This window comes from Thamnophis sirtalis, unplaced genomic scaffold (assembly GCF_051295495.1).
Source record: "Thamnophis sirtalis isolate CommonGarterSnake01/CBP01778 unplaced genomic scaffold, rThaSir2_p1.2 scaffold_4, whole genome shotgun sequence".
Classification (NCBI taxonomy): Eukaryota; Metazoa; Chordata; class Lepidosauria; order Squamata; family Natricidae; genus Thamnophis; species Thamnophis sirtalis.
This window is the reverse complement of record NW_028261384.1, coordinates 3,020,191-3,037,690: the sequence shown is the minus strand read 5'-3', so window position 1 is coordinate 3,037,690 and position 17,500 is coordinate 3,020,191. Positions and strand designations below refer to the sequence as shown.

Genomic DNA, 17,500 nt, shown 5'->3' with positions numbered 1-17,500 from the left:
AACCTTGTCAACTTGAAGATGTCTGGACTTCAACTCCCAGAATTCCCCAGCCAGCGAATGCATTCGCTGGCTGGGGAATTCTGGGAGTTGAAGTCCAGACATCTTCAAGTTGACAAGGTTGAGAAACACTGCTCTAAGCGGTTTACAGAGAGTCAGCATATTGCCCCCAACAATCTGGGTCCTCATTTTACCCACCTCGGAAGGATGGAAGGCTGAGTCAACCCTGAGCCGGTGAGATTTGAACCGCTGACCTGCTGATCTAGCAGTAGCCTGCAGTGCTGCATTTAACCACTGTGCCACCTTGGCTCTTAACAACCAAAAAGGGGCCATTTCCGTCACTAAGCGAGATGGCGGCGGCGAAGGGCATCCCGCGTCACGACTTCCTGGCCGGGGTTTTGAAGCGAATCCCTGGCTGTCGTTAAGCGAGTCACGCGGCCGTTAAGGAAATCTGGTGTAACCCGTTCAATGTGGCTTCGCGGAAGCTGGCTGGGAAAGTCGCAACTGTCGTGAATACACGCCAGTTCCAAGCTGTTGTGAGTTTGGGGGGTGCTACGATGGTCGTTAAAATGAGATGGGGGTGTGTGTGTCTTTGGTGCTTTCTGAGTGTGGTAGTTTCCCAGGGAACGTTTTGTGACCCAACTATATTATGTTATCAGTGCTACAAAGAAGTGGGATTTGTGGAGAGGGGGAGGACTATGGGATGCTCAGTGCTCTCTGAGCTTGGTGGTTTTTTTGCAGACATCTCGTGACCCAACTAAGCAGCATCATCAGTGCTTAGAAGGGATTGGATATCAACAGAGAGGAACTCCCCCTCCCTTCTAGCTCTGATGATGTTCCCTAGTTGGGTCATGAGATGTCTGCAAGGAAACCACCAAGCTCAGAGAGCACTAAGGACCTCACTGTCCACTCCTCAGCTGCAGCTACTCCCATCCGCTGTCCCCAAATTTCCCAGAATTCCATTCTTTCAACTTACGTGACAAAAACATGGAGGGTTGGAGTCAACTTCTGGCTCTCAAGAAGGTCCAAAGGTTGGATTTATATAATAGAATAACAGAGCTTGAAACTAAACACCAGTGAGGGATCTCAAGGAGATATGAACCTTCTCCTTGGATCACCACAACTGGTGTCCAGGGTTACTTCTGAACTCATTCAAACTCGAGAAAGGTGATTATCAAACTAGGGTTCAGGAAACCAAGTTGGCTTCCACCGTGAGCCCCCATTTTCCCCCAAATGAAAACAACCCAAGAAAGTTGAGGAGATATTTCTAGGTATCCACCAACAACTCAACATTCAAAAGCTTGATTTACACAAGAGGGCCATTGCACAACTCAACAGGATGTTGGACAAAGATGTTGGGAATGACTGAGAGAAGACCAGGGGGCTGGAGATGTTCCCATGAAAAGTCCTCTCTAGAGATGGAGAAGTTGTGGTCCTCCAAAAGCTATTGAGATGACAATAGCTGTGGTTCTTCGTCCCCGGGATTGGTTGGCTGCTGGGGATCTCAATCCAGGCCAGAAGGAAGAGCTACAGAAGTTCACAGGCAACGGGGGTCTTCCTCTGGACCACTCGACTGTAGGATGAGAGTGGATCCTTCATATCTAGAGAGAAGTACCCTCCTCCAGACACTCCTTCCCGCCTTCTCCACCCCACTCCAAGGAAGATGGTCGCTTCACTTGAGGTTGAATTCCCTCTTTCCTTCAGCTGTCAGGTTCTACCACTCAAATCAAGGTCCAGGAGAACATCTGCTGAACATGAAGGCTGCTTAAAACCTTAGGAAAGAAAGAGGGCTGAAGGACATCATGAGTTCCTTCACCCTCAACCCAAGGCAACAAAACTGGGATTGAAAGGTTTTGAATCATCTCCATGGCCAAGCCTACAAAGACGATGGTCCAGCAGAATCAACTCTGGGATAGTGTTTCATAGTTGACCACTTTAAGATGGGTGGAATTCTGAGTGAAAACGTTTTGGGTGGGCCTTCTGGGGTGGGAAGGGAATCCAAGATGTGGGCTCAACCCACGAGCGAATGGAAGAGTGAACCTGGGAGAACATCACGTCCACTGAAGGCGATCAACTGATCCAAGGAATTGAATGGGTGAGCAAACAACGCGATCAATAAAACGATAGGTGAAGTCTTCTGCAACGCTTTGGCCAAGAAGAGCGGGCTAGTTAAGTTTGGAGGGTCCCAGCAGAGAGACCTTTAGGATTGTGGTGTACTCGGTGGTCTCTGAGCTGGGCGGTTTCCTTGCAGGCGTTTCGTGACCCAACTACGGAACTTCATCAGTGCTAGAAGGGAGAGGAAGGTTGCAAAGAGGAGGAGGAGGAGGAAGAAAGGGGATTGTGGGGTTCTTGGGGTTCTCTGAGCTTGTTTCTTTGCAGAATGTGTCATGACCCAACTCAGGAACATCATCAATGCTAGAAGAGTTGGGGGGTTTCTATATTCTAGCACTGATGTTGTTCCCTAGTTAGGTCATGAGATGTCTCCAAGAGACACCGAAGCTCAGTGAGCACCAACAACCCCCCAATCCTTCCTCCTCCTCTTCCCTTCAACCCCCCTTCCTTCTACCGCTGATGATGTTCCCTAGTTGGGTCACGAAATGTCTCCAAGGAAACCACCAGGCCGGGAGACCCCCCCAAGGATCTCACTGTTCAACCCTGAGTTACAAATGTTCTCTTCTACAGGGACCTTCAGAAGTGCGGAGGCTCTCCAGCCCAGCTCTGGTTTCATCTTCCAAAGGGGTCTACTACGAAAGTCCCAGCTCGCAGGATACCTTGAGGTGTCCCAACAACCAACATCTCCCACCAATCTTGGACCAACCTCTTCCCTATCACGGCAGGGAAGCTCCATGGATGTGTTTCTGGAAGTCCACCAGAACTTCCCCAACCTCTTGACCAAGTAAGAGAAGGTACGTAACAGGGGTGGGTTTCTCGCCCCGTTCCAACCGGTTTGGTGGGAACGGGGCCGGCGGTGTCCTCGCGCGCAGCGCACGCATGCATACTAGCGTCTGTGCGATGCTCCAGCTGCTCCTGGAGGATCGCGCAGGCGCTGTATGCGTCCTGCGCATGTGTGGAAGCGCAGAACTCGTCAAAACCGGGTAAGGAGCGCGGGCGGGCGGGTGCGCCCTTCGCCATTCCCGGAAGTTACTTACTTCCGGGTTCGCCGACCAACCGGTTCGCAGGGACCGTCGCGAACCGGTTGAAACCCACCCCTGGTACGTAAGCATCTCCAACTCCCAGCAAACTCTCATCCCAGACGCTAGGAAGTTGAGGTTCTCCTTCTTGGGACGGTGACATCTCAACCGCAAAGATCCGTATCCATCAGAACTGAGCCAGCCATACTCAGCGATGGTCCCACGTGACCAACTAATGGATCTCCTGCCCTCCATACTTTCAAACCAGCACGGTGGCATCTCTGCAAGGTTCACGGCTTGAGGAACCGCCTTCTGGATCTCTCTGGATCGACCGGAGTCCCCCCAGGGGAACGACTCACCTTTCCTCCGCCCGGCTGATATTTGATGTTATCCGTGGAACCGATCTTGGAGCGGACGTTCTTCAGATCCGGAACGGAGATGCTCGTCGAAGGCCGTGAAGGCTTGGAGACCGAGCTGGTTTTGGGAAGAGCCTTGGGCGCCAATGATGGTGTCTTCTTGGCTTCGGCCGCGACGCCTGCCGTCCCCGGAGGCTTGGAAGCCGCGGGTTTCGCCTTGGGGCGGGCGGCTGCGGATCCCAACGGTGCAGGAGAAGAGGTGGTGGACGCTGGGGCGCTCCTGGGGCGACTCGGCTCGGCTGCAGGAAGGGAAGAGGAAGGTGAGGAGGACGGCGACGATCCCCACGGAGAAAGGGGGGGACGTTTGGGGGAACGGATCTCAAGAGGGGGATTTACCTGTCGATGGTTTTGCCGGGATCTTCTTCGCATCGGCCGTTTTGATTTCTGTCTTGACGGCTGCACGAGGCAAGGAAGACCAACACCGGTTGATTCCCATCCTGCTTTATTTTATTATTTCGTTTTATTATTTCTCTAGGAAGGACTCAAGAGCCACGAAGGTATCTGACAGACCTCCCTGTTTTCCCCGCGACAGCAACCTGGCGAGGTGGCTTAGCCTCCTCCGTTAACCTACATCCCCTCCGCCTGGCTCTTAGGAAGAGGCGGAAGAGGATTCACGCCCCTGGCTGAGGGCTGAATCACTCTCTGAGCTGGCTGGGTTCCCTTGTAGGGGTTTCACGACCCAACTAGGAAACGTTGTGACTGCTAGAAGGGAGGGGGGGGGGTTGAGGAGGAGGAAGAGGAGAAGGGGAGGGGGAGGAAGAGAGGAGGTCCTTGGGGCTCTCTTGAGCTTCATTGCTTTCTCGCAGGGAGGGAGATGGATGAGGATGGATGGATGGATGGATGGACGGAAGGGAAGGAAGGACAGACGGACGGACAGAAGGAAGGACCGACAGAGGGAAGGAAGGAAAAACAGAAGGGAAGGAAGGACAGACAGAAGGAAAGAAGGAAAAATGGAAGGAAGGAAGGAAAATGGAAGGAAGGAAGGAAGGAAGGAAGGAAGGAAAGACAGAAGGGACAGACAGAAGGAAGGAGGGAAAAACAGAAGGAAGGAAGGACAGAAGGAAGGACAGACAGAAGGAAGGAGGGAAAAACAGAAGGAAGGAAGGAAAATGGAAGGAAGGAAGGAAGGAAGGAAAGACAGAAGGGACATACAGAAGGAAGGAAGGAAGAACAGAAGGAAGGACAAACAGAGGAAAGAAGGACAGACAGAAGGAAGGAAAAACAGAAGGAAGGAAGGAAGGAAGGAAGGAAGGAAGGAAGGAAGGAAGGAAGGAAGGAAGGAAAGACAGAAGGGACATACAGAAGGAAGGAAGGAAGAACAGAAGGAAGAGAAGGAAAATGGAAGGAAGGAAGGAAGGAAGGAAAGACAGAAGGGACATACAGAAGGAAGGAAGGAAGAACAGAAGGAAGAGAAGGAAGGACAGAGGAAAGAAGGAAGGAAGGAAAAACAGAAGGAAGAGAAGGAAGGAAGGAAAAACAGAAGGAAGGGAAGGAAGGACAGAGGAAAGAAGGAAGGAAGGAAAAACAGAAGGAAGGGAAGGAAGGAAGGAAAAACAGAAGGAAGGGAAGGAAGGAAGGACAGACAGAAGGAAGGAAGGAAAATCGGAAAGAAGGAAGGAAGGAAAGGAAAGAAAGGAAAAACAGAAGGAAGGACAGACAGAAGGAAGGAAGGAAGAGAGGGAGGGACAAAGGGCCATTCTTTTGCAACTCCATTCTGCATCTAGCCCCATTCCCAAGCCAGGTTGGGCATCCTGGGGCCCCACAGACCAATCCAAGGCACCATGTAGCACCTTCAACCTCCAGTGTCCCACTGATACGGCCCCACCTCCCATTCCTCCATCCCCAAAAGGCCCCCTCCCTAGAATTTCCCAGGCATGACTCACCGGAGGGCTTCTTCGGTGGCAAACCAGCTGAAGTCCTCGTGCTGGGCAATGTCCCACCGGTGGCTGCCGGCGTCGCCAGAGACTTTGATGTGGCCGAAGTGGTCTTCGCACTTGGCCGAGGGGTGGCTGCAGAAGGGGGCTTGGAAAGAGAGACCTTCTTCTCTGGGATCTTAACGTCGGTGGCCTAGTAAGGAGAAAAGAATCACGTTGGAATGAGCATCATGTTCCCGGTTCTCCAGAAGTTCCTCCAGGTTGAGAGTTTTCAACCACGTAGAGATGGGAGGGACCTTGGAGGTCCTCTAGTCCAACCCCCCCTGTGCTCAAGAGGGAGACCCTTGCGGGATGACAGAATCGCAGAGTTGGGAGGGACCCTGGAGGTCCTCTAGTCCAACCCCCCCCTGTGCTCAAGAGGGAGACCCTTGCGGGATGACAGAATCACAGAGTTGGAAGGGACCTTGAAGGTCCTCTAGTCCAGCCCCCCCTGTGCTCAAATGGGAGACCCTTGTGGAATGACAGAATCACAGAGTTGGGAGGGACCTTGGAGGTCCTCTAGTCCACTCCCCCTGTGCTCAAATGGGAGACCCTTGTGGAATGACAGAATCACAGAGTTGGAAGGGACCTTGAAGGTCCTCTAGTCCAGCCCCCCCTGTGCTCAAATGGGAGACCCTTGCGGGATGACAGAATCACAGAGTTGGAAGGGACCTTGGAGGTCCTCTAGTCCAACCCCCTGTGCTCAAGAGGGAGACCCTTGCGGAATGACAGAATCGCAGAGTTGGGAGGGACCTTGGAGGTCCTCTAGTCTAACCCCCCCTGTGCTCAAGAGGGAGACCCTTGCGGGATGACAGAATCACAGAGTTGGAAGGGACCTTGGAGGTCCTCTAGTCCAACCCCCCCTGTGCTCAAGAGGGAGACACTTGTGGAATGACAGAATTGCAGAGTTGGGAGGGACCTTGGAGGTCCTCTAGTCCAACCCCCCCCTGTGCTCAAGAGGGAGACCCTTCCGGGATGACAGAATCACAGAGTTGGAAGGGACCTTGGAGGTCCTCTAGTCCAGCCCCCCCTGTGCTCAAGAGGGAGACCTTTGCGGAATGACAGAATCACAGAGTTGGAAGGGACCTTGGAGGTCCTCTAGTCCAACCCCTCTGTGCTCAAGAGGGAGACCTTTGCGGAATGACAGAATCACAGAGTTGGGAGGGACCTTGAAGGTCCTCTAGTCCAACCCCCCCTGTGCTCAAATGGGAGACCCTTGTGGAATGACAAAATTGCAGAGTTGGGAGGGACCTTGAAGGTCCTCTAGTCCAACCCCCCCTGTGCTCAAGAGGGAAGACCTTTGCGGAATGACAGAATCACAGAGTTGGGAGGGACCTTGAAGGTCCTCTAGTCCAACCCCCCCGTGCTCAAATGGGAGACCCTTGTGGGATGACAAAATTGCAGAGTTGGGAGGGACCTTGGAGGTCCTCTAGTCCAACCCCCGCTGTGCTCAAGAGGGAGACCTATCATTAAAGCCGCCTTCTACACAGCCTCAAGAAACTAGGGAGAGATTCCTTTGAGGGTCTTTCTCCACCCGTTATGCGGCGGTGGGCTCTGCCGCCTCTCCCCTAGCCAGCATCCCCTCACCGAGACCCCAGAGGTGTTCTCTGCATACAAGGACCACTATCCAAAAAGTGGGAGAAAAAACCATTCCCGGCACGCAATTTCCAGGCGCCATGAAAAGCTTGCTTACCTTTGGTTTAACCTCTCGGGAGGTTAAACTGGAGCGCTGTGTGCCACCGGTCGACGGGCGCTTGGGCACAGTCCCGGCCGCAGAGGGACTGGTGGCTTTTTTGCTCGGGCCTAGCGTGGCCGAAGCCGGCCGCTTGGCGGGGGTGACACCAGCCGTCCCGGGCTTGGATTTCGCTGCAGCGGGTTTCGGCCCCGCGTTGGCTGGAGGCTTGAGGTGGAAACATGCCCGCAAGCGGAAACGGAAAACAAAGAGACGACACAGAGAGAGAGACGGAACGAAAAAAATAAAACAGAAAAGCCGGGCGTTGTAAATGAAAGGCTGAACATTAGGCAAAAAAAAGCGAAAAAAGAAACGGGCGGAACTCAAAATCAATTCGGAATTAAAACAAGGACGGCCTGATTCTGTTCTCTGAGATCAAAGGGAGGAACGTGGCATTTTTAAAACCGGATTATTGGGGAACCGGAGGCGGGGGAGGATTCGCAAATGGAGGGAAAGAAGAGTCAAAGGCCTGGAAGAAGCAAATCAGGGAGCTTTAAGGTGGTTTTCTGGCAGACGTCTCGTTACCCAACTAGGTAACGTCACCAATGCTAGAAGGAAGTGGGGGAGGGGTTGTGGAGGGGGAAATGAGGAGGAGGAAGGGGAGGAGGGCGAGTTGTTGGCAGCCCTTGGTCTTCTCTGAGCTTGGTGGGGGGTTTTTTTTTGGAGATGTCTCATGACCCAAATAGATAACGTCATCAGTGCTGGAAGGAAGGGGGACCTTTGTGAAGGAGGAGGAGGAGGAGGAGGAGGAGGAGGAGGAGGAAGGGGAGGAGGAGGAGGAGGAGGAGGAGGAGGAGGAGGAGGAGGAGGAAGGGGAGGAGAAGGGGAACAGAGAGGTCCTTTTTGTTCTCTGAGCTTGACCCAAGTACAGAAGGGAATGGAGAATGAAGGGTGGGAGGAGGAGGAGGAGGAGGAGGAGGAGGAGGAGGAGGAGAAGAAGGGACTCAATTTATCAATCAATAAAAACACTGGGGAAGGGATGGTGGGAGAAGGAGAGGAGGAGGAGAGGAGGAGAGAGGAGGAGGAGGAGGAGGAGGAGGAGGAGGAGGAGGAGGAGGAGGAGGAGGAGAAGAAGAGAAGAAGAAGAAGAAGAAGAAGAAGAAGAAGAAGAAGAAGAAGAAGAAGAAGAAAGGACTCAATTTATCAATCAATAAAAAACCGGGGAAGGGATGATGGAAGGGGAGGAGGAGGAGGGGAAGGGGAGGTGGAAAGAGGAGAAGGAGGGGGAGGGGGAGGAGGAGGAGGAAGAGAAGGAGAAGGAGGGGGAGGAGAAGAAGAAGGAGGAGGAGGAGAAGGAGAAGGAGAAGAAGAAAGGACTCAATTTATCAATCAATAAAAACACCGAAGGGGAAGGAGAGATAGGAAGAGGAGGAGGAGGAGGAGGAGGAGGAGGAGGAGGAGGAGGAGGAGGAGGAGGAGGAGGAGGAGGAGGAGGAGGAGGAGGAGGAGGAGGAGAAGAAGAAAGAAGAAGAAGAAGAAGAAGAAGAAGAAGAAAGAAGAAGAAGAAGAAGAAGAAGAAGAAGAAGAAGAAAGGTCTCAATTTATCAATCAATAAAAAACCGGGGAAGGGATGATGGAAGGAGGAGGAGGAGGAAGGGGAAGGGGAGGTGGAAAGAGGAGAAGGAGGGGGAGGGGGAGGAAGAGGAGGAAGAGAAGGAGAAGGAGGGGAGGAGAAGAAGAAGGAGGAGGAGGAGAAGGAGAAGGAGAAGGAGGAGGAGGAGAAGGAGAAGAAGAAAGGACTCAATTTATCAATCAATAAAAACACCGAAGGGGAAGGAGAGATAGGAAGAAGGAGGAGGAGGAGGAGGAGGAGGAGGAGGAGGAGGAGGAGGAGGAGGAGGAGGAGAAGAAGAAGAAGAAGAAGAAGAAGAAGAAGAAGAAGAAGAAGAAGAAGAAGAAGAAAGGACTCAATTTATCAATCAATAAAAAACCGGGGAAGGGATGATGGAAGGAGGAGGAGGAGGAGGGGAAGGGGAGGTGGAAAGAGAGAAGGAGGGGAGGGGGAGGAGGAGGAGGAAGAGAAGGAGAAGGAGGGGGAGGAGAAGAAGAAGGAGGAGGAGGAGAAGGAGAAGGAGAAGAAGAAAGGACTCAATTTATCAATCAATAAAACACCGAAGGGAAGGAGAGATAGGAAGAGGAGGGAGGAGGAGGAGGAGGAGGAGGAGGGGAGGAGGAGGAGGAGGAGGAGGAGGAGGACTACTACTACTACTATGGGACAGTCCTTGGTGCTCTCTGACCTTGACAATTTTCCTTGACAACGTTTCATTACCAAACTAGATAACATTATTAGTGCTACTGATGAACCCGGGTTTCTTAACCTTGGCAAGTTGTCACCTGCATCTTTCATGGCGATAAAGATGGATGAACCAAACGTATCTTCAAGGTATCTCCAAGGTTATGGCTCTTCACCTCAAAGGCATGAACTTACAGCCGTGATTCTCAATTGCGCTGCATTAGTCCACAAATCTTTCATGGAGATGAAGATGGATGGACCAAATATGGAGATGGTCCATACACCTGGCCGAAGGTTCCATACGTGGTCGGTGCACGGTCAAGCTACCAAGTTATGGATGCCCATCTCAAAGCCATAAGCTTCCAGAAGTGTTTCTCAACCTTGGCAACTTGAAGATGTATGGACTTCAGCTTCCAGGAGTCCCCCAGCTAGAATGGACTTGAAGTCCAGACACCTTCGGGTAACCGAGGTTGAGAAACGCCGTTCTATGGGTCGCAAGGACCTTCTCCCTCAAGGATCATCTCAGAGAACAGACCTTGGTGCTAGCCTTAGAAGAAGCAGGTTGGAAAAATCAAGCGTGTCAGAAGCAGGAAATGTGGAAGGATCCTCACCTTGGTCTTCTTCTCAGGGCAGGATGGAAGGTCCTTGCTGGTAGGGGCAGCTATGTCTTCCGATGACGGAACCTCAGCAGATGCCTTCACCTCTTCTGGTTTGGCAACACAAAACAAAAGACCCACAAACAACACCGTTAGAATCACAATTCACAATGCAACGGGTTTTGAAGGCATGAAGGACCACAATCCAAGTGCCTATCTTGTGTTTGGGTGGACTTAGAAGGTCCCTCAAGGCCTTGGGAGAAGTTCCCACCATGCTTTGAAGAGAACCTCCCACTCATAAGCCCAGGATAACATATATATATATATATATTCCATCTGCTCCCCCAGACCTCAGTTTCCATGTCATGGAAGTAAGAACCTGCCTTAGGGGCAAGCTGATAAGATGTTGGCTTGTATAAAGCATGCCACGTTCACAACTATTTGCCCCAAAGAGGAAGAAGAAGAAGAAGAAGAAGAAGAAGAAGAAGAAGAGGAGGAGGAGGGAGGAGGAGGAGGAGGAGGAGGAGGGGAGGAGGAGGAGGAGGAGGAGGAGGAGGAGGAGAACAACAACAACAACAGCAAGAAGAAGAAGAATGAGGACAAGAAATAGGAGGAGAAAGAAGAGGAAGAACAAGAAGAACAAGAGGAGGAGGAGGAGAACAACAACAGGAGGAGGAGGAAGAGGAAGAAGAAAAATAAGAACAGGAAGAGGAGGAGGAGAAGAATAACAACAGCAAGAAGAAGAAGAATGAGGAGGAGGACAAGAATTAGAGAGAAGAAGAGGAAGAAGAAGAACAGGAGGAGGAGGAGGAGAGGAGGAGGAGGAGGAGGAGAAGAAGAAGAAGAAGAAGAAGAAGAAGAAGAAGAAGAAGAAGAAGAAGAAGAAGAAGAAGAAGAACAACAACAACAAGGAGGAGGAGAGGAGGAGGAGGAGGAGGAGGAGGAGGAGGAGGAGGAGGAGGAGGAGGAAGAGGAAGAAGAAAAATAAAGAACAGGAAGAGGAGGAGGAGAAGAAGAATAACAACAGCAAGAAGAAGAAGAATGTGGAGAAGGACAAGAAATAGGAGGAGAAGAAGAGGAGAAGAAGAAGAACAGGAGGGGAGGAGAAGAACAGGAGGAAGAGGAGGAGGAAGAAGAAGAGGGAAGAAGAGGAAGAAGAAAAATAAGAACAGGAAGAGGAGAAGAAGAACAACAACAGCAAGAAGAAGAATGAGGAGGAGGACAAGAATTAGGAGGAGAAAGAAGAGGAAGAAGAAACAACAACAAGAGGAGGAGAAGGAAGAAGAAAAGAAGAATAGGAGGACAAGAATTAGGAGGAGGAAGAAGGAGGGAGAGGGAGGAGGGGCTAGAACTTGGTGTAGACCTTTCATAACCCAACTGGGCAACACCATCCATGCTAGAAAGAAGGAGGGATATCCAAGGCAGAGAAGGGCTTTTTCCTTCCAGACGTTTTATGACCCAACTAGGTGACAGCATCAAAGGAACTGTACATAAACACAGAGCAAACCGTACTCCATTCTGGCAGTGATGATGTTCCCTAGTTGGGTCATGAGACGTCTGTAACAAAAACACCCAGAGTCCTTCCTCCTCCTCCTCCTCCTCCTCCTCCTCCTCCTCCTCCTCCTCTCCTCTAGAAGATTCCTGTACAAGTTTTTTTTACCAATAAATGGATTTAGTGGGGGAGATTCTCCTGCCTTTCAGCCAGTTTAATTGGACCTTCCTATGTAATCCAGGCCTTTCACCCCACCTCACCTGGCAGGGGAATTCTGGGAATCGAAGTCCACAAAAGGCTTGGAGGTGGAAAAACAGCAACGGAGCCTTCCTCGACTCGGCTTACAACCACAACGGAGCCCATACGCTCCCTTGCTAAGCGAGACAGTTGTTAAATGGGTTCTGCCCCATTTTACAACCTTTGTTCATCAGAAGGTCACAAAAGGGGATCGCGTGATGTTGCCACCGTCATAAATATGAGTCAGTGTCTGAATTTTCATTCTCGTGACCCTGGGGAAAGACTGCCAGGGTTGTGTGAAAAACGGATGGTTGTGTGAAAAACAGCACTAAGTTCCTTTTCTTAGTGTCGTTCTAACTTCGGACGGCCACAAAATGAAATGTTGTAACTTGAGGACTGTTGGTGGTCCCCCAAATGTGGCTCTCAAGCCCTCCCCTCCCTCCCTCAAAGGAACCGGACACAGCCATACAACCCAAGGGACCCCGGGGTTCAGAGGAGGAAAACCCACCTCTGCTTTCAAAGCAAACCATTTCCCTGGAATGGGATCGGCTCTCCCGCTCGAGCAGGGGGTTGGACTAGATGACCTCTGAGGTACCTCCCAACTCTATTATTCTGTGATTCTTTAAGGTCCACCATTCCAGAATGTTTTTTCATCGTGCCAAGGATGACTAAGTTCACAGTTTGGAGATTGGATGGATAGATGGATGGATGGATGGATGGATAAATAAATGATAGATAGATAGATAGATAGATAGATAGATAGATAGATAGATAGATAGATAGATAGATAATATGAAGAAAGAAAGAGATAGGAAAATGATAGATAATAGGTAGGTAGGTAGGTGGGTGGGTGGGTGGGTGAGTGGGTGGGTAGATGGATGGATTACGGAGACTAATAATAATAATAATAATAATAATATCGATAGATGATAGATAAATATAGATGATAGATGATAGATAGATCAATAGATTGATTGATAGATGATATAGATGATAGATATATAGATAGACGATACTCTGTTTCCCTGAAAATAAGACCTCCCCGGATAATAAGCCCAATCCGGCTTTTGAGCGCATGCGCTAAAATAACCCCCACCCCAAAAATGTTGCAACACAGCAGCAGCCATGAGTTGACACACTCACCGCCTCCTGCACCTCAAAAATAATAAGACCTCCCCGAAAATAAGGCCAAGTGCTTATTTCCGGGGTCAAAAGAAAATAAGTCCCTGTCTTATTTTCAGGAGAAACAGGGTAGAAAGAAGAAGATGATGATGATAGATAGATGACAGATGGATACATGATATAGATGACATATATGATAGATTGATAGATAATAATAGATGATAGATCAATAGATAGATAGATGATAAATATAATGATATAGATGATAGATAGGGTAGGTAGGTAGGTAGGTAGTGTAGGTAGGTAGGTAGGTAGGTAGGTAAGGTAGGTAGAGGTAGGTAGGTAGGTAGAGAGAGATAGATAGATAGATAGATAGATAGATAGATAGATAGATAGATAGATAGATAGGATGGATGGAAGGTAGATAGGTAGGTAGATAGATAGATAGATATAGATAGACAAAAATTTAATGATATGGATGATAGGTAGGTAGGTAGGTAGGTAGGTAGATAGATAGATATAATGATATAGATGATAGATAGGTAGATAGGTAGATAGATAGATAAATATAGATAGATAGATAGATAGATAGATGATAGATAGATGATAGATGATAGATGATAGATGATAGATGATGATAGATGATAGATGATAGATGATAGATGATAGATGATAGATGATAGATGATAGATGATAGATGATAGATAGATAGATAGATAGATAGATAGATAGATAGATAGATAGATAGATAGATAGATAATGTATATATGTATGTATGAATTTCTCTCCATTTGGCAGCCCCCAGCAACACAGGCCGACATTCATTGCCAGCCAGCTAGTTCATCCACAGTTCAAAAGCTGGCTTGGCTCAAGGCGGTTTGTCGCCGGCTTGTCAAAGCCACCCAGGTTCCGAAATGGGTCAAGGACAGACGCCACCGAGCCCCAAAGCGGACACAGAACTTTCTCTGAACTCAAAAGAGTTCAGACCACTACCTCCACCTCCCGACCTCAGCCAGCTGCAATTCACACACACACAAACACACACACTTTTTCACAAGACTGGCTTCAGGTTCTGCTATTTCTGTAGACAATGGTTCATTCAAGCGTCAGAGGGGTCTGCGGTCCCAGACCAAAAATTCCTGAAGTGGAGGGGACGGGCAAAGGTAGGCCTCCCCCAGACCCTTTTCTGAGGATTTAAAGGTGGGGGGGATGTCACTTCTCTACTACCCTTTGAAGGGGGTTAAAGCAGAGGAGTGTTTGGAGGATGAGAACTATGATCTGGGACTCCCACTCCCAGAATCCTCCAGCCAGCATGCTTTAAGAGGGGCGGATGCCTTTTAAACCATGGTGGCTGAGGAATTCTGGGAGTTGAAGTCCATTCATCTTAAAGCTGGGTAAAAATGGGAGTGGAAGTCCTCCTCTCTAAAGATATGTTGGCTGGGGGATTCTGGGAGTGGAAGTCCTCCCCTCTTAAAGCATCTTGAGTGGGGGATTCTGGGAGTGGAAGTCCTCCCCTCTTAAAGCATGATGGCTGGGGGATTCTGGGAGTGGAAATCCTCCCCTCTTAAAGCATGCTGGATGGGGGATTCCTGGAGTGGAAGTCCCCCCCTCTTAAAGCATCCTGGATGGGGGATTCTGGGAGTGGAAGTCCCCCCCTCTTAAAGCATGCTGGATGGGGGATTCTGGGAGTGGAAGTCCTCCCCTCTTAAAGCATGCTGGATGGGGATTCTGGGAGTGGAAGTCCCCCCCTCTTAAAGCATTGCTGAGTGGGGGATTCTGGGAGTAGAAGTCCTCCCCTCTTAAAGGATGTTGGCTGGGGGATTCTGGGAGTGGAAGTCATCCCCCTCTTAAAGCATTGCTGAGTGGGGGATTCTGGGAGTTGAAATCCTTCCCTCTTAAAACATGCTGACTGGGGGATTCTGGGAGTTGGTGTCCATTCAAGTTATTCCTTAGACCTTGAGTGAGGCTGGCAAAAACATCCACCCACCTCTTCTCGCTTCCAAAAAATATTGTATTACACCAAGTAATGTAAATTGCATGATGTGCTGGTGTCTTTCCTAGATGGGTGACTGTCTCGGATTATTTGACACCTTTTGATACTCAGAAGATGATTTTTAACCCCCCAAAATACTGGGCACAACAGTACTTTATCGCATCGAATTAGATCTTCTCTATATGAACGCACTAAACGGAATTGCAGAAATTTTAAGAAGGGGAAACAAAAGGAATAGGCGACCCTTTCACCAAATCCTAGTTGTACCGAGTTCTCGTTGAGAGCAAAAAAAGGACCTTGCAAAAGAATCCCAGTGGGAATCTACTCATTCTTTTTAAATAAAAAGAAAAAAAGAAAAAGAAAAGAGGCTGGATGGGGTTATGCAACCGATTCAAGGGAATTATTCCCATTTGGGGGCATTTTCGTGTGGATAAATCAAAGAGGAGCTCGGAGGGAATTTGTGGGGGGGGGGGGTGCGCTGGGGGATTGGATGTCCTGGAAGGGAGCATTGCTGTTGTGATTATGAAGCAATTATCACAGAGGGGGTGGGGGTGACGGGACCTGGCATTTCACGATGCAATTCCACCCTCCGGAAACGAATCCAATCAATGGGACTTTTTTAAAATTTGGTTTGCAAATGTCAGTTCTGGGAAGGGGAGGGGAGGAGGGAGAGGGGGAGGCAAGGGGAGATTTGTGGAGGGAGGCCCAGGTCCTGGAGAGGACAAGGGAGGGGGGGAATGGGGAAGGGGAGGGAAGGAAAAAGAGACTGGGGAAATAAGGAAAGGAGGGAGAAGGGAAAAAGAAGGAAGGGGGGTAGGAAGAGAAAGGAAGGAAAAAGGATGGGAGGGAGGGAAAAAGGAGGGAGGAGAGAGATGGGAGGGAGCAAGGAAGGATGGAAGGAAGGAGGAAAAAGAGAGGAGGAAGGAAGGAAGGAAGAAATGAAAGGTGGGAGGAGATAGGAGGAAGGGAGGGTGGAAGGAAGGAAAGGAGGAAGAAAGGAAAGGAGGGAGGGAAGGAGGATAGAAGGAGTGGAAGAGGTGGAGCAGGGAAAGAAAGGAGAAGGAAGGCAGGACTGGGAGTGAGCAAGGAAAGATGGAAGGAAGGAAAGAAAAGAGGAGGAAGAAGAAAGGAAGAAAGAGAGAGGGAGGAAGGAGTGGAAGAGGTGGAGCAGGAAAGAAAGGAGAAGGAAGGAAGGCGATGGGAGGGGGGAGAAAGGAAGGAAAGAAGGGAAGGAAGAACAACAGAAGGAGGGGTGGGGGAAAGAGAAAGGGAAAGGATGGAGACGGGGAGTTCTAGTCCCACCTCAGCCATGAAAGCCAGCTGGGAGAGCCAGTCCTTCTCTCTCAGCCCCAACCCACCTTGCAGTGTTGTTGGTTGGGGGGAAATAGGAGGCCAAAGTCATGGGTTCAAGGCATTCCCTCTTCGAAATGTTCTTTTAAAAATTATATAACAATGGGATCCAAATAAATAAATAATAAAGAAATAGAAATAAATTGAAAAATGAAAGAAAGAAAGAAAGAAAGAAAGAAAGAAAGAGGGAGAATGAATGAAAAAGAAAGAAAGAAAGAAAGAAAGAAAGAAATAAAGAAATAAAGAAATAAAGAAAGAAAGAAAGAAGAAAGAAAAAACTTCTTGGGTGAAAACCAGGCCTTACAAAAGAAACCCCTTCTGCAAACTTCTAGAAGAAAACCAAATAATTACCCCAAGGTAAAGAAATAATATCGAAGGCCGGAAACGCAGCATTCAGAAACAATTTCCCTCATCTTTTAAATATAGAGGAAGGTCAGGGAACGAGGGCCCATTTATGACTTGCGGACTTCAACTCCCAGAATTCCTCAGCCAAAAGCCAGGAATTCTGGGAGTTGAAGTCCGCAAGTCATCAAAGGAGGCCCTGATTTCCCCACCTGTGATTTATTTACCTCACAATGGCTGCTGTAATCCTTTGATAACAACTCTCACACAAAGACTCACAACAAAGGAAGCATCGCAAACAGACAAAAAAAAAAAAAAGCCAGTCCAAGGCTAGTCCTCGACTTACAACCGTTCATTTAGCGACCATCCCAAATCGCCCCAGCAATTTAAAAAAGGGACCTAGGACTGTTTTTCTCACACTTACGACCGCTCACACTTGAAAAGTTTGGCAACTGACTTGCGTTAACAAAGGTGGCGGTGCACACTTTTGCAACTGTCCGATGAGCAAAGTCAAGAATCACATAACCACTATGGGACTCACTAACAACGGCATGGATTCACTTAACAACGTCAAAGCCAAGTCAAGGGGGAAAGCCGGATTCACATAACAACCGTGCAATTCACTTAATGCCATCAAGTTGCTTATCAACCTCAATGCCAAGTCAATCGAAAAGCCAGATTCTCTTAATGACTGTGGGACTCGCTTAACAACGAAGGTGATTCGCTTATCAAAGTCAAAGCCAAGTCAAGGGGGAAAGCTGGATTCACTTAGCGACCATGGAACTCCCTGAACAATGGCATCAATTTGCTTATGAAAATCAACACCAAATCAAGGGGGAAAGCCGGATTCACTTAACAACCACGGGACTCACTTAACAACGGCAGCGATTCATTTATCAAAATCAAAGCCAAGTCAAGGGGGCAGCCGGATTCACTTAACGACCAT

At 49.3% G+C, this 17,500-nt stretch overlaps 1 protein-coding gene across 1 annotated transcript in view; it reads right to left on the bottom strand.

Moving 5' to 3' along the window:
* The window catches only part of LOC106554356 (uncharacterized), a 127,513-nt gene that overhangs the window by 21,128 nt on the left and 88,885 nt on the right, over positions 1 to 17,500 (bottom strand). Inside the window, exons 11-15 of the mRNA XM_087712368.1 lie at positions 10,034 to 10,143; positions 7,151 to 7,357; positions 5,428 to 5,611; positions 3,881 to 3,940; positions 3,488 to 3,783 (exon numbers count right to left, since the gene is read on the bottom strand). Coding sequence (XP_087568494.1) covers positions 3,488 to 3,783; positions 3,881 to 3,940; positions 5,428 to 5,611; positions 7,151 to 7,357; positions 10,034 to 10,143 — 857 coding nt within the window. The remainder of the gene's footprint in view (positions 1 to 3,487; positions 3,784 to 3,880; positions 3,941 to 5,427; positions 5,612 to 7,150; positions 7,358 to 10,033; positions 10,144 to 17,500) is intronic.